General features: G+C 47.0%; 1 protein-coding gene across 2 annotated transcripts in view; it reads right to left on the bottom strand.

Annotated features, from left to right (window-relative positions):
• Window positions 1-1132: 1132 nt before the first annotated feature.
• Window positions 1133-19592, bottom strand: part of PRKG1 (protein kinase cGMP-dependent 1) — a 513502-nt gene continuing 495042 nt past the window's right edge. For both annotated transcript variants that reach the window (XM_075154073.1, XM_075154072.1), the window contains exons 11-18: window positions 16876-17015; window positions 12699-12788; window positions 10150-10291; window positions 8059-8222; window positions 7030-7152; window positions 6870-6932; window positions 5781-5847; window positions 1133-2067 (exon numbers count right to left, since the gene is read on the bottom strand). In XM_075154073.1, coding sequence (XP_075010174.1) covers window positions 1969-2067; window positions 5781-5847; window positions 6870-6932; window positions 7030-7152; window positions 8059-8222; window positions 10150-10291; window positions 12699-12788; window positions 16876-17015 — 888 coding nt within the window. In that variant the 3' untranslated portion in view covers window positions 1133-1968. The remainder of the gene's footprint in view (window positions 2068-5780; window positions 5848-6869; window positions 6933-7029; window positions 7153-8058; window positions 8223-10149; window positions 10292-12698; window positions 12789-16875; window positions 17016-19592) is intronic.

Here is a 19592-nt window from a genome sequence, read left to right as displayed (position 1 = left end):
TAATTCCCGGCAGACGTAGTTACTGCCTTTTCCCTATGGTTTTCAAGGCAAACAAGTTTTAATGATTAACGGATAGCAGAAATAACTTGAAGTTATTGTGCCGACAGTGTCGCCTCACCCTTCGGAAAACCAGGGAGCAAATTCGGCGACACGGACCGGTTTCGAAAGGGTCGCGATGACCGAGCTCTTTAGTTTGCTGGCAAACAGCAGACGTTGTCGATGCTGTCAAAAGAAGGGGAGAAAATATCTTTTTCATAGGCTCTTAAGTCGCTTTCATTAGGAACATGGGAAAGAGTTGGGATCTAGCATCAGGGAAATAATTTTTTACTGTTAAAACGTAACATTTGCCATGTACTATGCGGGCAAAAGTCATATAAATGACTTTTGAGCAAAAGCTCATCTTTTGACTTCCAGCGTACACAACAGCTCTTGGCAGCTCTGAGATGAAACGGGGCAGCATCTGCTAATTTTTTGGGGCAGGGTCCGCCGTAGAGACTGAAAGCTGATAAACTTTTAGTCCCACGCGTACGCAACAAGCAGGCATCCAGGACAGGATTCCTCTGTTACGCCCTACGAATCAGAAGAGACTGCACGAAAGCAAAGGAAAAGCAGTGGAAGCGAGGGAAAAGCGTACACGCGATAATATCGTTTTCCCCAGCTCTTTTTTTCATACGAGCTGACTCGGCTGTGGCCATCCCCGTGGCCTTAAACACGCTCACGGGGGACCTGGTACACCGGAGACACGGAGACCTCGCACAAACGCATCCAATATCGGTTTTCCATTGAACTCCACCGACTTTCCTCACTCTGGCGAGGCATGAGGATTACATTTTTACGGGCAATATTACAAACAGAGCCAGCAAACTGGCCCTGTACCACCTTTAATTTTAAGTAGCTTTGTACTGCACAGACACGGAGGAGATGCAGACGCGGAGACGTAAAATCATCTAAGGGCGCGATGGAGAACGATGCCTCTTGCTACATATCTCTGAAATGGTGGTCGACTCAATTTATATTCACAGATGAAGGATGTACGTAGCACCTCTAAAGTACATTACGGGTCTCATGTTTTCCCTTTGGGTTCTAAAAAGGTAAAAATTAAGCTTAGTTTTATGCCTAATAGCTAATCAATAAGACCAGTGGGCTGCTGTCACTTTATTACAGGACCGTTATTTAAGCACTATTTTATATGTAAAATGGATTAATTTTATGATTTTTTTTTTTTTTCCATGCAGTACCAAGGGAAACGAAAAAAAAACCCAACCGTCGTGTTACGGTATGTTCTCAGCTGTATGAGAGAAGCAACCCATATCTGCCTTAACAGGAGCTAGAGCAGTTGTGCTTTTGTTTTACCAGGCTAAAAAAACCCAATTTCTCAAAAAGAAAGAGGAAAGGTAACATTCAGTCTTGTCAAGAATACTGCTCGGAAAGAAAAAGGACAAATTTTACCACTGCTCTGACGTGAACTCTTTGACCAGTACCGTTGTGGTCCTCCTTTGCTCCTACGCTGGCCTACAGTAGAAGACCTACAGAGTCTGGAGGGTGGGAGTAGCCCAAATCCTGCGCTGTAATTAGCTACAGCACTTAATAAATTACTATTGATCCTACTGATAAAGCCGGTACCTTGCAGCTAGAATTAAGTGCGTCTTACACTACGTATCTCTCGACTTTTATAATTAAGAGCGTAGCAAGATCGTCGCAGTGATAGAAAACGTGTTCCTTTACTGGTGAAAGGCTTTGCGTCAGGACCACCATGTCAACTGCTATTTTAAGTTCGAACGTAAAACATGAAGAGCGCTATTGTCATCTAAGCAAGAAGTCCTAATGCCACTGTAGTTACTGTAGCAGCATCAATCAAGGCATCATGGTGACCCCGAGCACTGATCCTCCCCAATTCTTGCGGTTTCGCTGGCAGCCACGTCCCAGGAAGCTGTCTTCAGCAAGGCAGAAGCAGGTAAGAGAAAGACATTAAAAATCTATGTCCCATCCTGAGTTGTCGTCAGGGGGGGGTTCATCGCTGTCCTCCGGGAAGCTGTCAAAATTGCTTGTGTCTGTTGGAGATGCAACCTGGGGGAAGAAGAGAGCGAGAAGAAGGGGAGGGTCATCAAAGCGGACCTCTGCAGACATTTCCTCTCCATCTCACAACCGTGAACGCTCAAAAGCGTTCAGCGCTAACCGCAGCAAGCAAGGAAAGTTCCGCGTGCCACAACTTTTCGCTGAATCCCAGGAGGACTTCCCACAGCCCCCCTACTCTACTCTACTGATCCAGGCCCTCCAAGGTCTCTAGTTCAAGAGCAACTGTCCTACCCATGGTTACAAGGTTGGCAAAAAAGCCTTGGAAAAGCCCTGGGCCTCCCCGAAGCCCAGGATTTCCAGTTTATGGCTCCAGGATCCTGAATTCGAGGCTGTGAGCTGCGCCCTGCCGCCTTCGAGTTTCCTGACAAGTACTGCTCAGCCTACGGAGCCTACCAGAGAAACCCATCTTCCTAGGATGAAGGCCAAGTACGTTTCTTTTTTGGAAATGTCATTTAAAATCTACTGTAGCTAGATAATTCCTCATTTTTTTTGCTTTACAATGACGACTGAAACTTTCTTACTTTGGAAAAAACCAACCTGTAAAAGCTTAGTGGAGTACTAGAGAGTGATGAGATGCTTCACTGTGTACTGAATACTCTGTTGGTGCTGGCACTGTTGAGTTTGGAGAGCCTTCACCCTTCAGGTCCTCACCCTTGGGGTGCTCCACACTCGCCCTCCTCCACGGTGCCGTGGGCTGGACCACATCCCTCTGTTTCTCTCAGCCCACCCCACGGGAGGTCTCCCGCTGGGAGCAGAAGTCTTGGGGATGTACGTACAAGATACCAGCTACCAAGGTATAAGAGACGCAGTTGGTGCGGCCGTTCACAGAGGACGCGCGTGAGCTGTAGCTTCTTGCGAAAGCCTCTCAGCAGCGATGGACGGTGCGTAAGTGGGTTGCACGGGGTGAAAGCGTCTACGGAGCTCCCCGGGGCTCCCCTGCAGATGTCCGCTCTGGGAGCACCTAGCAGGGCAGGCACGGTTTTTCGAGCTCTGGTTAGATGAGGCTTTAAGGGAAAGAAGTCCTGCTTTGGGAAAGGGATTGTTCATCTGACAAAATAAAAAGGCTGAGTATATGCAAGACCTCAAATGTAGAGGGTTTTCTTTTTCTTAGAAGAAATACGATTTGGGGAAGAAAGGTTGGATGAGCTGTTACTCTGCTGATTGACTTTATGTGATGCTAATGCTGTTGTGTGCGATTCCCCACGGCTCTGAGGTCCAGGTCACCTACATGGCCTGCAGTCCTTCACTGTCAGAGACATGGGAACAAACGTCCCTCTCAATGCCCTCTCCAGCCAAGAAAGGACACTCAGATTTATCTCCTGTCCACCCAAGAAGATACAAGTGCAAATGTCACTATCAGCTGTCTGGCTGCTTACCAACACCAGGGCTTGAGATGAGTTATGGTGCAGAGATCTGCACGTCCTTCTCAAAGGCAAGAGCTGCGATGCCAGACAGCGCGTCTTTGCAAGAGTCAAGAAGTAGGAGAAGCTTTTCAGGACAGCTACTGTCACAGGTTTAAGCGGTGGTATCGAGGCTCAGCTGCTCCCTGAAGCAATGCCCTAGGAGCAGGCTGTAAACTGAGATCTCCTACAACCCTGTGGAATAAGAGCTAAGGAGCAGCTTTCGATTGCCTCCCCGGTGGCACCACGTAACTGCTGCTGAGGGTTTAAGAGCTGGGGAAGGTTTTTTTCCTTAAGAAAACAGCTGGTCTCTATATTTAGCCCTGCTGGCTCCTTCCCGGCTAACAAGGAGAGGTGCACTGATTGAAGGAAAACCTGCTTTCTTCTCCCAGAGCTATGTATTTTAGGTCACTTTTCAGATACGGCCCTTACTGGCAGTTGGGACTTTTGCCAAAGCAACTGAGCTGGCTGTGGAAAACAAGGCTGAGCGGGACAGAGAGCCTTGGGGTGGGCGAGGGTCACTAGTTAACGGAGGCAGGTTTTGGAAAAGATCTCAAGGGTACGTTTAGTCCTAAGAGCTCTAGGAAAGAATAAGCTATGTTGAATTGGGATTAGGGCAATGTATGGCTGTCGGCACTGAGCTGTCCTGGAAGGATTCCTCTGAAGAGGAAAGGATGCTCCCATCTACTTCGGACAGCCTTGATGGTGGTGTGCTGGCCAAAAGGGTGAGAGCAGATCGCTCGCTGCGTTCCCTGGTAGGACATCACCAGACCCATGAACATACAGCCTTGATGATGCCAAGAAACAATGCCAACGAAGTGAACTGGTTTCTCCTACCACGTTGGACCTAACTGAAGAAGCAAAGAAAACACGGTTTCCTGCACAACAGGCTGGGGAGCGGCCTTCCTCTAGGCAATGCCGACGGAGGAGAGACCATTTCTGGTGGTGGAGCAACGTCCCAGCTTGGGGAGCGATTCATGCCCATAGAGAGCAGAGACCGCTGAAGTCACTGCTGCCGGTTGGGCTGTCTGAGGGTTAGACACGCAGGGTCCATACGTATATTGGGTAAAAGCAGTATTGGCAATATTCTTACCAAACTAAAAATCCACTAAAACCAATTAGAGAACCATACTGGGGCATTTTCAGGCTACACTGACATCCTGCACCGGTAAACCAGGAATTGAAACTGGATGTAAAGGAGCAAACTTGACTTTATTGCCTGACTTGAAATGTGGTGAACAGTACTGCTGACAAATTAATGCTCATTAAAAAGAAGCTTAACAGAAAAAACGCGGTTTTGATGTATAAAACATTTATACGTTCTTTGGGCATCCTGCTTTAGGCAGATATTTGCAAAGTCCTGCTTTCTCCCACCGATTGCCAGTAACTTCTGCAGCCCACAGGGCAAAAGAAGGGGATGCAAAACCCCTCTTGCGCTTTCATAGCTGCTAAGAAAACTTGGGGATGGCGGATTTAGCCCCGGAGCCGTGCCTGCCGCTGCTGCAGGAGGTGCAGGACCACGGGCGGACGGAGCAACGGGGTGCAATTAAAAACGATTGCTAATGTCATTCTCTCGGTGATCCCGCGGGAGAGGCACGGAGAGAAAGGGATTAAGCTGAAACAAGGAGGGGAGGCTGCAGAACAGAAGGGGCCAAGGTAATTTCGATCAGCTAATCCTGTTTGGTTTCCCTTTGCGGCGGGCACAAAGACATCAAAGGAAGAGCTTTGCTCCAAAGGAAAATGAGTCGAGCTGTCCCTCCGCGTCTGCTCCCAGTTAAACATAAACTAGGCGGTAAGAGGGCTTTTCATGTAGGACACGGACGCGGGGAAAAAAGGGTGAAAAGCACAAAAGAAAAGACAGAAGGAAAGGTTAATGCAAAAGAAAAGGGAGATGGCACACAAATCCCACTCGCCTCGCCGAAAGAAATAAGAATAAAAGAGAGAAAGAAAGAGGACACGTCTGAGAGAAGGGGTGAAAGTGGCAGCTCTCCAGTGACATGTGAAAAGTAGATGAAGGAACAAGCGGGGCAGGTGAGGAAGAGACAAATGTAGAGCAGTGAGTGATCCTGCCCCGATCTCCTCCTGCAGTCGTGCCCTCCCTAAACCACCTTCTCCCGGAAGAGACTGCCCAGAGACCACGTATAGCTGGAAACGTCGCTAACGTGACTTCTTCAAGCATCTTCAGAAGAAATAAAGCACATGCTGTCGCCACTTATCTACAGGGTATTAGTGCCCGAAGCTCACAACATTCATGTAAACGAAACTTATTGGCCGGCAAGGAGGAAAAAAAGTAGGAAAACTTACACTTGGTATTATAGGAGGTGTCAGCGTCCCTTTTCGTAACCCTTCCCAGTTAAAGCCTTCAAACCATCTAGAAGGGAGGGAGTAACGAAACAGTTAGATGGTGAAAATCTCTCTGTAACACAAAATGAAATTGCAAATTGCTTAAACAGTGGGTTTCACCTCCTGCAGGCATCTTCTTCAAACTGTCCAATTAGCCTTCATAATTTTTCCTGTCGTCTTTATACATGTTTTTTGGGACTGAAAACGAAGCCTGTATAGCAACCCTGGTAAGTACCAATTACCAATGCTCAGAAGAAAACCGTTCCTCACTGCAGGGGTCCTGGCAGCTGCTCTTTCCTTCCTATAGGGTCAATCCCTCCCACACGAGACCCCTAATGCCATTTCTTCGTATGAGATTGGGAGCTAAGGGCATGCACAGGGATGTCCTCCTCCTGGTTTGGGCACCTCAGGTTTGCTCGAGCTACAGCAGCGTAGGTGGATGGAGGAGCCCTGAGCTGAGCCTTCAATCTGCCCACCCCAAAATGTTCATCCAACCCATTTCTGTTGCTGTGGGGATGGGAGAAGAGAAGGACCAGCAGGGATGGATGAGATCACCTGCTTCTGCAGTGGGTCTCTAACTTGCTCTCATTCTCCTCCAGCAGCGTGAAAACTTAGGAGACATCACTTAACAACCCTCGCCCATCAGACCAAAAGGGAAGATGAATTCACATTACCGGTGGAGAGGAAGTGTGTTGGGCTGGGGGGGGTGGGAAGGGAAATCAAGGAAAACCTTGGAAAAGGGATTCCTCAAACCAAAAAAAAATCCAAGCAGGCGGTGGCTGAGTTGGATCGCTTCCAAATGCTCTTCTGCGTTAGAGCAATGAAAGCGCAGTGGTCAACGTGCAAGGCGTTTTGCCCATAGGCAAGGCTGGCATCTAGACCAAAGCACTGGGGAAAAAAACTCTGATGGAAATCCAATTTGAGCCTAAAGCACGCTAGAAGGGAAAGGCCAAAGGAGTTTAAGAAGAGTATTTTTTTGCTGAAAATGGAAGTGTTTGAAATGCGCGTTTCTGTGGGTTGGAGCTGACGGATGGTGGAGAAGACACTTACTTGTGCTTTTGGATATCTTTCACTCCGTTTTTCAAGTTCCCTAATCTTTCTGATGGATTGTCCCTATAAAACGAGTAACAAATCGGTTACTTTCTTAATCCTTCTGAACGATCCACTGCTTTGCAAGTAAGATCAAGATGATTCTATTTCATGCGCTTACCTGCATAGTTTTTTAATTAAATTAGCAGCATTTTTGGCAATCTTCTTTGGAAATTCAATCATGTCTATTCCCCTTAATATGATGTTATAGGTCTTCATGGGGTCTGGGCCTGAGAAAGGGGGACTTCAGAGGGGAGAGGAAAAAGGAAAAGATTAAAAGCTTCTCTTTAAAATAGCATTGAAGACCGATTAAAAAAAAAAAACCAAACCAAAGCAAAACATAGGACCCTACTGAAATGCGAAAAGGTAGATGACAACCAGCAATGCTTTGCTTCCTCTGATCTTAACCGTTTCCCAGCCAAGCAGCTCTGACACCGTCAGTGGCGCTGGCTGGCTGAAGTCCCCAAGAGTAAAGTCATGTTTTCTGCAGCGGCACGGGCTAAACCTCTCACTTCCATGACGGCCCAGGTCCCAGCCTGAGCAAGGCTCGCTGGCTTATTCTCTATCTGATGTCGCGACACGCTTTCAGTGGGGATTCCTTTGGTTTCCATAGGTTTAACAGAAAAGGATAAGCAGCCTGAGGTGACGGATCCCTTTCCGGCTCCTGTATCCCGGGAGTGAGCGATGGGGGATGAGGTGAGGAAGTGCAAGGGAGCTGCTGCTGCCAACGTGAGCAGTAACGTATACATCCGAAACGAAATAAGGGAAGGGATGGATATAGGGAGGCAAGTCAGGTCAGGTCTACCTCCTCCTTTTCAGACGTGTGGCAGCCCATCGCCGCACCTCCCCGCTTGAATTGCAGACCCCTTCCCCACCACGTTCAGCTCACTCTCAGTCACAGTTCAGGGCCAGAAATGAGTTTTTGGGTGTCACCGCACTTCCTAAAAAGCCTGCTCATGTCTTGCCCTTTGAGAGCTCCGCACAGAAGCTGTGATTTAAAGTGGAAAAACTAATTATTAGGTTCAGCAGCACAGTGCCGTGCCGCTACAGCACATGCCAGCTCTGAACCTTCCCCTCGCCTAATCAGGGTGACAACGGCAGAAATGCTCGGATCTATTTTCGGCCGCGGCGCCGGCCCCGATGCCCATACCTGCCAGTCAGGAGTTCATACATTAAGATTCCCAGTGACCAGTAGTCTGCCGAAATGTCGTGACCTTTGTTCAGGATGATCTCGGGGGCTACGTACTCTGGGGTTCCACAAAAAGTCCATGTTTTCTTTCCAAATCCTATTTTCTTTGCAAAGCCAAAATCGACCTGCGGAAGGGAGCAGAGTTACCATCAGGGCAGAGCAGGAGAGGCAACGTCAGCCATGTGCTCTGCTCCTCTTGATGTGAAGCAAAGCAGAAAGGGGGTTCATGGGAACGTTCTCCTAACTAAAGCATCGTGGGTCATTCCAGAACCGGGCAACCGCAGTCACCTTTCCGCCGATTTATCCTTCGTAATATAAAAGGAAGATTCTCGAAAGGGAAGAAGAACAAATGCCGGCACCGAGGGTTTCTTGGGAGACGTAACTTGGTATCATTCACAGCTCTGGTTGATTTATTTTGCTTTTGTGTTTTTTTTTTTTTTTTTTTTTTTTTTTAAACTCCCAGCCTTAACCTGAGCAAGGAACTATTTAGGCTAAATACTGACCATTTTGGCATCTACTGAAAAGATTTCTCTCCCAGTATAAAGAGCGATGCAGTACGAGCGTCCTCCCAACTTGCTTGAGGCTGCTGGAACGTGCTGGCGGGCTCACAAACCTCAGCGTGCCCCCACAGCCGTGCCCCGGCAAGCACGGAAAATCAGATTACACCGGGACCCGAAGCCGTCCTTCGGGGTCCAGGCCGAGCTCAGGTTAATAGGCTTACTCTGTTCTTAGCTCTCCCCCCGCTGCCCTCCCCGGCCTCGGCGCTGTGCCGGTCCAGAGCTGCGGCCTGCAGCACGCTCTGCTGTCCCTCGATGGCTGCGAGATGCTCCTGCACCTTCCTCTGCTGGTCAGGGGCAAATTGTCCTACGCGGTCACAGTCCCACAAGAGATCTGGGACCCTTCTTGTGCTGTTGTGGATGCGTTCAGGGAGATCAAAATGTCTAAGGAGCTGGGGGTTGGTGATGGGACCAGCAGAGATCCCCGTCCAGATCCTCCTGGGGTGGGAAGGAGGACAGTCCTGCGCCTAATCCTCCTCGATCATCCAACACCTCGGAGGTCCCCCTGGGGCCTTAGGGAAATGCTGTAGAGGATAAACTCGGATGTCATTCATTAGGCTTAGTGTCACGGTGAGACGCGGCGGCTGCCACCAGGCCGTAAAGGCCCATGACGGAGATGGTCTGACTTACTGCTCCCACCTGCTGACGCCGCGCCTGGGTTTCCCTCCCCAAAGGCAGGGAAGAGTCCCCAAGCCGAGAGGCAGAACCCTTGCCCCTCCGCGACCCTCAGCAGCCCCTCTTGGACGCAGCTCTTTTTAGGAGTGCCTTGCCCTGTCCTTCACTGGTGGCTTCCCAAGGGACACATCCTCCAGCACCTCCCACCAAGGGAAGTCTTTCTTTTCTTCTCCCCCTCTCCATGGTCTCATTTGGGGTGCACCTGACATGTAGGGCACCTCTACAGTGATTTTTGAGGCAAAAAAGTAACGTGAGCGAACAAAGCAATACAGTGAAACCCATCAGAAGCTCCCTAACGTGGGGGGTGGAGGTCTTGCACACGCTGCAGTGATTTTTGAGGCAAAAAAGTAACATGAGCTTGCAAAATTTGCTTCATCAGTCGCCTATAAAGCCCACAGATGCAAGTCCTCCCCCCTCCTCCCAATATTTTAAGACACCTATTTTCAAGTGATTTTTTAGTCTTTCAGTAGCTCCAAAGCAGCTGGATGGACTTCTCTTGAAGCTCTTCTCTAAACATTTCCGCTTCAGCACCACAGATCTGAATTTCTAGCCAGAATTAGTGTTTCCCAGCTCAGCCGTACCCTAAAGCCTCAGTCTGCTGGAGGTCGGGAAAACATCCCGGGGGGTGGGTGACGACACCCTTGCCCTGATGTCATCTCAGCATCTACTGATGGCCACCATCCGAGACAGGACCCTGCTCTGGGTGGACTTTGCTTCTGACCCTCTGTGGCTAATCCTGTGTTCTCCTCTACCACTGACACCAGTTGTCTGGTAGCAGCGGTGGCTTTTTTTTGGCAAACCAGATGTTGCAGGTACTCACCAGTTTGGCATAACCTCGATGATCCAGAATGAGGTTTTCTGGCTTGAGGTCCCTATAAATGATCCCTTTGGAATGCAAATAGGCGAAAGCTTCGACCACGCACGCCGTGTAAAACCTGGTCGTCGAATCCTCAAACGAACCTCTACGTAAGATGAGAGAGGAAAAGGGGATAAAGCGATTAGATCTCCTTCCTTAGTGGACTTCACCCTTCTGTTAAAATATCTACACAGTTCAGCAGAATCGCTCTAATACCTGGAAAGTGCCTGTTGCTGAACTTGCCTTTATATAGACATTTAATTGCATTTCCATTTTTGAAGTTAGCGGCTTTGCCTTCAATCCACCTTCATATCAAACATCCGTATCTAAAATATTTTCGGTTTTATTTTGTAATTTCCTTTCATAGAAGTGAAATTCACAAATCGTTATCTTGTATGCAAAAGGTGATTTTTTTATTTATAATCGTTGACTTTTGGGTGATAAAGCTATTTTGAGCTGTGGAGCTCAAGAACTCCTGCACTGGTGTTCATAACCGAGACAAAAGGCAGAAAAATTACAGTCGCTGGGCCTTGAAGTGTTAATTGCGAATTCAGCATGAACTGCACTTTTGGATCCTCGTTCCGGCACCAGTTTGCAACCAGTTTTCCAAAGCAAACCCTACCCCCCGCGCGGCGGGAGCTGGCTGAGCTCAGAAGCGTGTCTAAGCTAGGTGGCAGCAGAACCACAATTTAAAGCCGAGAGAATTAAAGATGAAATTCTCAGCCTCTGACAAAGACGATGAAAAATACAACCCGGCACCTGCTAACTTTGCTACGGTTCTCGTTTTAACGGTCCGGAGAAGGCAGGCTGTTAGGAAAAGGAAGAATTACAAAAAATTCGTTCTAGGTAATTAAAAAAGAATTTAAGCTTTGCTTTCCGATCAATCTTTCTGATGCAGTTCTTCCGCTTGCCACATTTAATTAAATTATGGTCCAATTACGAGCCTATTACATAGTCACACGCAATTCACCGCATCTTTTCCTGCCCCGCGGGCGTATTACGGGCACGTCCCATGTACACCCGCGCAACCCACCTGCCACCTACCCACCCGCCACCAAAACCAAACGCCGCAAGGTCAAACCCTCCCAAGGCAGGAAATACCAGGACCACATTTGCGCGCGCATTACGGCGCGGTATGTAATTACATGCTTTCCTAACTATTTTTTTCCATGGCACTTCTGCGTCCCCGACGGCACACCGCTCCTTGCCCGGGTGTGGATTTGATGCACGATCCTGTTTCCCACTCGGATGAGCGGCCCTCGGGTATTCTGTGATACCTGGACTAAAAGCCCATGCAGAACTATTGATTTCCTCCTGCTCATCGCTATCATACCTGACTGTGTCATAAATATTAAGGAATATGAATAGATATTATTTATCACAGTGCCCCTGCGACAGAGGTGGATGTTGCTATTGACAGTTACAGAGGGTGGGCAGCGGAGCAAACACCGAGATGAAAAAAGCAGGTCTTCCTCTGGGCTGGGAAATGGCGGTTTTTCAGATGACTTTGAAGAAGTCTGCATTTTTTACCTTGAAAATGCACTTCCCCGTGGATTTCATTCGCAACTGTGAACTCTCGCTCACGCCACTGCTGCCTTAGGGCCTTGGTTTCCGAGCCCAGAGTTTCAAACGGCCAGGGCAGCAACGCCTCAAGGTGCCGCGCTGGAAGGACCCTATCTCTGGAGCCGCGTCTGGCAGGAATGCAGCGAGAGGGGCCTTGGCACTGCACCTCCTGCAGGGTCATCCCCTGCCATCATACGTGCTGCCCAGTGTCTTTGTCACCCTTAAGACAGTCCCACGTTTCCCTACCAGGTGCCTGCGCCTCCAGCCAGGCTCCCAAACGTGAGAAATGTAGCGTGGGCACCAAGGACACTTGTCCCAGCTGTAATTTCTGCGGTTGCAAAAGGTCTAGCCAATTAAAAATTGAATTCATTAAATAATTAATTACTCTGATTAAAATTAAAATACGCTGCCGGCTATTTTGGGGTACCCTTTAGAGATGAAGACACAGGGAAAGGGCAGTCAAAGACCGGTCGTGGATGCAATCTATCACACAACTACCATCGCTACCATCACTGCCTTCTGTAATTTTTCCGAGAGGCCACAACAAAGCAGCTCTGGATAAGTCTCCACTTACATAAAGCCTTGTACGCGTCGGATACAACCTAAATCAGTCCTTCTTCTCAGTTATAACTGGCTTCGCTTTGTCTCTAGTCAACTGCACAGGAACAAAAATAGCTCCTCACCTTTTTGGGATCTTAAATCAAACATAGCATGGTAAGATCTAGATTTTGCCCATGAAGGATCACAGAATCATAGAATGGTTTGGGTTGGAAGGGACCTTAAAGATCACCTAGTTCCAACCCCTTGCCATGGGCAGGGACACCTTCCACTAGACCAGGTTGCTCAAAGCCCCATCCAACCCGGCCTTGAATAAGATAAAGACCTTTTGTTATCTGGAGGCATATTAGGAAATATTCCACTTTGTAGGACAATAGCTTCTCACGACTCACCTGTCCCTGAGAATTGTCCAGAGCTCTCCACCTAGACAGGCTTCCATCAGCATGTACAGGTACTTGCTGTCCTTGAACGTCCTGTAGAGCCTGTCGTTGGCAAATGAGAAAATCACAAAGAAATCCACAATACACGCGAAGGCACCAATCGTTCCCACTTCCCACGGACCGTGGGCTTCACCCCAGGAAGCACCACAAGACTAAGGGGAATCTTTCAGAGCTAGCGCTACGTTTAAGGAGATGATTTCAACGTGGGAAATATTTCAGCAGAAGAGGACGGGCATCTGAGGGGTGAAGTACATGGTGGACCTCAGTAGAAAAGGTCACCACTAGTCTGGCTGCTACATATAAAATCTGCCATTTCTAACGGCATAACCTGACACTTGGCTTTCCAGATGTGCTTGAACGAGAAGTTTTCCTACCATTATTATAACATCCGCATCATCTTGTTCTTCACGCTACAGAGCCGGCTGCAGATTGGCAGTCCTTCTTCCGTTTGATCATTTCAAAGGAGCCCCGCCCAACTTGCGATTCATCTCAGAACTTAAACCCACCGATTTGGTAGAGTTTAAAGAGAACCCACTGACGTGCAGGTATCTAAAAGCGCTCCTCCTCTTCCTCCCACGGACTGAATGTGGAGGAAAAATTGCCTAAAGGGATAGACGGGCCAGGCTTTACGAACCCGTCCTCCTTCTCAAGTGCAATCTAAATTGCGCGGTAAAATCCATGCTCTGTGTTTAATATGATCCATTAAACAAATGGAACTATAAAACTATGGAAATAAAAATAGGGAATTCAGTATTAGCCCTTTTATTTCATTTTCATGTTGAACTACTTTTGTACTTCTCGCTACACCTGTGGGTACATCGGTTCAGGCTGCCTGCAGGAACGAGCCTGCTGTACGTGGATACTGGAAAGGTTTCTTGGCAGCTGCACTGTTTAGAAATTAATTTTAAAAATCTGAGCTCCGCAGCCGAAGGGGATGCTGAGGGATATTCTGTTATGGTGTAATGGCTCCATTCACGGGCATATCCAAGAGATAAAAATTAAAGGGCTGACGCAACACGATGTAAATTAAAACAGGTGGTTTTGCAGACTAGCTCTTCCCAGCTACTGATAAATCCAGTTATTAATATCTTTTATGGAACTGTGTGATGGACCAGGGGGAAAACACAGCAGGATTCAGTTCCTTTCGAAGGCATTCAGTTAAATATTAACTTAAGGTACGTGGCAAAACGTCCTGGCAGCTCCGATAGGCTTTCACGTCACGATGCTAGACAGCATTTGTCTCCCGTCTGTGTTTGCGTAGCATCCAACACACGGCTCGGCAGCAGTTACCCGCTATATTTTTGGCATGTTTAACAGAGAAAGACCCCAGCAGGTGCAGCTGTGATGTAGGCAGGAGTTTGGGTACCAAATATGCGCAGTGCTTATCTACCTCGGAAATATTTTGTCGCTAAAAGGTACTATTTGCAGCCACAACAAAACTTAAAGGAAAAAAAATGAACCCGTGTTTCAGATTTTTCCTTACTCTACTATTACCTGTGTTGCCATTTCAAACCTCAGTTATAAGATGCTTCTCAGAAAAAGCTTACTGACCATTTCATACAGTTAAAATTTATGAGTTTAACAAAAAAACCCTTACTTATTCCCAGTTGGAGAAAATACAATTTATCTTTATAAACATTTCATCTACATTAAGGTTTGCGGAAACCCTACATATTCAAGAATCCAAAATTTGAGTAACTAAATATTTTTAATTGTTCAATAATTTAAATGCTACTGAAATAAGGCATTACTTTCTCTAGTTAAGGTAGCCCTGCTGCAAAATTGCTTTCCAGAAAATTTTCTGGGCATCAAATCTGGCCTAAAATGTGCAGGAAAAAAAAAAATCAAATATTGTTTATCAGCTGTAATGGAAGCATAAAATTTATACATGATGAAACCGCGCTATTTCAGTAGATCAAGCAGTCGTAAGTTTAAAATGTCACGATATTTGAATTCCTTTTTTATTCCTTTATTTTCTTATTCATCTAAGTATTTGCAGATCCAGTGCAGACATCCACGGCTCAACGCTTGTTTGGCCCTTTGCCAAACCCACACAGAGCATTTTGTTCTGTGAAATTCTTAGTTCATCTACGAGTAGGTTTTATTTAGTGGTACCTGGCCTCTTCTGCTTCTTTTGCCTAGTGTAATTCATTTGAATAACCAAATGGGACTATTCTTCAAAGATTTTTAACGAACAGGTTCATGATGAATTAAGAAAACAATCTTTGGGAATTTTCTCTTTCCCGTTCTGATATCCCAAAGGTCGCGTCCTTGCTCCAAGATCATTTTAAACCCGCCTTTCACCTGGCATCTCAAAACACCATTAATCTGCCGAAGTGGTAAGATTTCTGCCCGTAGCACCCAGAAAAATATTACCCCAGCTGGCCCAAGAAAGGTATAAACAGGTTATCAGTAATTTTAAGATAGAAACCATAACAACTTCAAATCCTTGCGGACACGTGAAAGGCGAAGAGAGGGGAAAAGCAGACACAGAGTTTGATAAACCAGAGAGGATTTTCTAGCTGCGGCCCATGCAATAACAAAAAAGATTGGACTTTACGACTTAGAAAGTCCCTTCCCAGTGCAGGATTTCCATGGGGTATTAAAAATAGTTAAGGGAGGCTTGTTATGGTGAAGGATGGGGATTATTGCATGATACGGAAGTAAATGACCTATGGCCAACATATCCTTTCTTTCACCTGCCTACCGAAAGAATAAAAAGTGGGAAAGAAGTAGTATTTATTTTATGAGCAATGAGTATCAGTGGCTCCGTTAAGAGATGTTTGCAGGCTCGGGCTTTTTGTTTAGGAGGGAGTATTTCTGGACATGGTGTCAAAACGTCCCTGGTTGGCTGGCCCCGCACTTCCCCTCCCTTTACAGCCCCATCCCGAGACAGCTCAGGCTTCAGAAAATAACTATAGGCTGAAATAGCCTCAAGGTATATTTGGCTCTAGCCTAGGTAACGGGGGCATGTTTGTGAATCGAATATTATAGCGTGAAGGAAAACTGCAGCCGGGTAGGGTGTTGGGCTGCAGTTGTCACCCATGAATCAGAGGCGAAGCCGTGGGCTCCGGGGGAATCCCAGGGATCAGCCCGGGAAGGAAACCCCCCCCTTAGCGACTGAGGGGTGGCCATCAGTCATTTTTAAAATGCAAAAGCGGCTTTTGCATTTTTATCACAGGGGTTTGGTTTCGCCCCTGGGTTAGCACGTCTCTCCGGAGCGATTTTTTGGGAGCGGGGTTGATCTCCTCCGGGAAAAGGCGAGTGCTTCAGGCATCTCTTTGAGGGTGGGACGCAGCACCCTTGGCTTAGACGAGAGGCTGCCCTTTTAGATACCTCCAGCTCGGTGAAATGCATTGCCCTGCCAGAGGTCCTCACCACCCACCGCTCTTATCTTACCTTATCTAATTCATATAAAAAACCATCTCTGCTTCCTGCTGACAGATACTCGCAATCCTTGAAGAGTTAGAGAACTTCGCTATTAGGCTTAAAACAAACAAAAATGCCCGGAACCTGATTTTATTCACTGAAGAATGAAGAATTGCATCTGCTTAGGTTTTGGGGAGGGGCATGGTTTGAGTCAAGGGACGCTGAACTGGATTTATCTAATACACCCGAAAGGGAAGTGCTGAATACAACTATTTATTCACATGGCAGGGCGTGATCTCAAAAGATTAAACCCTGCCTTCCAGCTTCCCTTTGAGGCAAGGAAAATTCAGCAATTCAGAAAAAGGAGGAATATGAACCTTGAGCAGGGGCGACGCTGAGTGACGGTGCGTACGTCTACACGGAGCATCGCCCGCCGGCACCAGCAAGCTCTGCCCAGGCTGGGGGCTGGGGGTGTGCTTGCTCCAGGAGCCACAAGGCCACGTGAGCACGACATGGGGACAAAGCAAACCCGTTGAGACACCGGTTTAGTTTAGGCTCGGGCAGATGTCCTCCATGGGCAGAGTAATCTCACGTTGGCCTGGAGAAGACCTTATTCCTCGCGCTGTATCTGCAGTCCCTTGCAAGAAAGCTATGGCTAACGTGTTTTCCTAGCGATGGATGGGTTGTTCTTGTGTGCTTTTATGAAATGCCGGCCGTGCTTTGCTCCCCCAGGGCAGTGTGTAAGGCAGGGGGACGGTACCTCACGATGAAGTCCGAGTGCGCGCTCTGCATGATCTGCTTCTCCGAGCGGATGTGCTCCTGCTGCCTCGTGTCCACTATGTGACGTTTCTTCAGTATTTTCATGGCAAACGTTTTCGATTCTTCACTTTTCAATTGGACCTTGGGTAGAGCAGGCAAACGCGCTGGTTAGAAGCAGGGCACAGTCCCCCCACCAAGCTGTGTCAGTCCAACTCCATGCGGACCCACCAATCCCACCACCCCACCTTCAAATATTCCCACCACCCTACCTTCAAATATTCCCACCACCCTACCTTCAAATATTCCCACCACCCCACCTTCAAATATTCCCACCACCCCACCTTCAAATATTCCCACCACCCTACCTTCAAATAATTCCTCTCTTCAGGCATCAGCCTCACTTCGGTAGGAACCAGATTTCTAAATACCTGGCCTATTGCTAAATTGAAAAGCCATTTCTAGAACTCCATGTCTTTGAGGGAAAACCCACCCGTCAGCGTTACTCTCGGGTCAGAAGATGTTGCTACCTAACGCACAACGTTCACAAAGCCTTTTTCTAGAGCCAGTAACCAATGTACCGGCTCTGGCAGGGAAATGCAGTCCTTGGATGTTTGTAGAGGATGAGCGGAGCTGACTTTTCGACGGCACTGCTTGGTCACGTCTTTACTTTTAACCTTAAGCCTCAGCCACCTATTTTTAGCCTGATTTCCCGAGATGAGGTTGAAGGGAGTTGTTTGCTTGCTCGCCGGCGTTACCCCGGTAACTTCTGAACCCTGAGCCGTCCCCAGCCCGCGCTGAGGGACCGGTACCCAGCCCAAAGACAGCTGGAACGCAGCCATCCCTTCCATCTTGGCCAGCCCCTCTTAGTCACCAGCAAACGAGAAAGGAACCTCGTCACTGACCTACCAGGCCTCTTAGTTTGCTAAATTCCCCCAGCAGCTGCTCACAATAATGTTGCCAGTTAAATGCTTTTCCCCCTTTATAGTAAGAGGTGCCATTTGGCGACTTCTATTTTGGTTTTCTTGTCGGAATTTGGCTTCGGCCAGCAGACGAGCGGCTTGTCTGTCATCAAGCCCCATCAGAAATCCAGTTTGCCTTTTAGGCTAGGAGTCAACATTCACGCAATCGCCGTTTATTCAATATAATATCTGGTTTTATATTTTCTTGGTAACAGAAATGCGGGCTGCTGAGAGACATGGCACCTCCCGCACTTTTCCCAGGCTGCAAACCTCGAACAGTTTCCTCCGCATTTGCTTTGTTCACGTAACGGTTCAGGTCGCAGGGAAAACGCAAGGAGGGATGGTATCCCCAGCATCCCGTCTTTGTCAGAAATCAAACTGGTACTCAGATGTCCACAAAGACACATATAGCTTACGGAAATCAAACCCCAAAGGCTGATTCTCAGCTGGCGAAGAGCTTTCCAACGCCACCACAAACGATTCAGAAATGAACCCTAATAAATGAGAGTCCACCTGTCTATGGCCAAAGTTTTCGCCTTAAGTTCTTCAATATGTATATATGTATGCATGTATTTCTCTATCGGTTTTAAAACCACTTGGGGTTTGGGTCCCCGGATTTGTGGCTTCTTATTTTCCCCAGAGCCGCAAGCGTTTCCAAGCCCACGTGAAACTTTCCTTTTTCCAAAGGCGCTATTCTGCATTTCACACTGAGACTCGTAATTATTAGCTTTGCATGAAGCCCGTGTTTGCCATTTAATCTTCAGGGAGCCAGGGTACAAAGACCTAAACAATCCACATAAAATAAAGAAAAACATTCTTCCTCCTCTGTGCAGTAGAGCTGCCCAGTTATTTATTGAACTGATGCTACACGGCGCTGCCTTCGCTATATGGTTTGACCACAGCTCGAAGCAGAAAGAAATTCTGCATTTATGGCAGACTGAAAGTGATAAAAACATTTTTGGTTTGGGGTTAGGGTTTGGGTTTTTTTTTTTTTTGCTTCATTTTGAATAAAGGGCATATGGACTTACATAGTTCAACTGTTTGAAGTAAATTATTTGATATTATCCAATCTAAATTGAACCAGGCTGTTTCAGGGGAGCAGGGAGAGAAGTGAGGTGACACACAGGGAATGAAGACATGAAGAAAGTTAGGGTAAAATCCGGGCTGAGCAGAATTTACTAAAACTTGCTAAAAAAAAATCAATTAAGGTTTAGTATGACTAAGCGTATACTTCTGGAGAACTTATCCCTCTTGCTTCCGATGGCAATCCGGATTGCGTGGTTTCCCATCTGACCTGTCCATTTGGTGATGGACAAGGTCAATCAGCTGCCACACGAATTATTACGAACAAAAATCTGTGCAAATGCCTATTAGATATTACAGATCAGATTTGTTTTCTTTCAGCCTGTATTTTTTCAGGTTAGGCTGTCCACAGACAAATAATAATGAACAGCGGAAGCAAGAAAGTAGCTCCAGTAGCAAATTTTAACACTTCTCGGTCAATTTGGACATGAAACATTAAAAAAAAAAAAAGAAAAAAAAATGGTATTTAGCACTCTAAACTTACCTGAAACATAAATTCCTATTTTCCTAATGTTAATCTGTACTAGACATCAGTGTTACAATATAAACACAAGAACCTGGTGGAGGCTCAGAAGAATAAAATCCAATATTTTATAATAAAGCATAGTATGAATAAATCAAAATATGTCCCCTTCTGGTATTATCATTTTAATATCATGGATTCTGACTCCCTAAG

This window comes from Calonectris borealis, chromosome 7 (genome assembly GCF_964195595.1).
Source record: "Calonectris borealis chromosome 7, bCalBor7.hap1.2, whole genome shotgun sequence".
Taxonomy (NCBI): Eukaryota; Metazoa; Chordata; class Aves; order Procellariiformes; family Procellariidae; genus Calonectris; species Calonectris borealis.
This window is presented reverse-complemented; position numbering and strand designations above follow the sequence as displayed.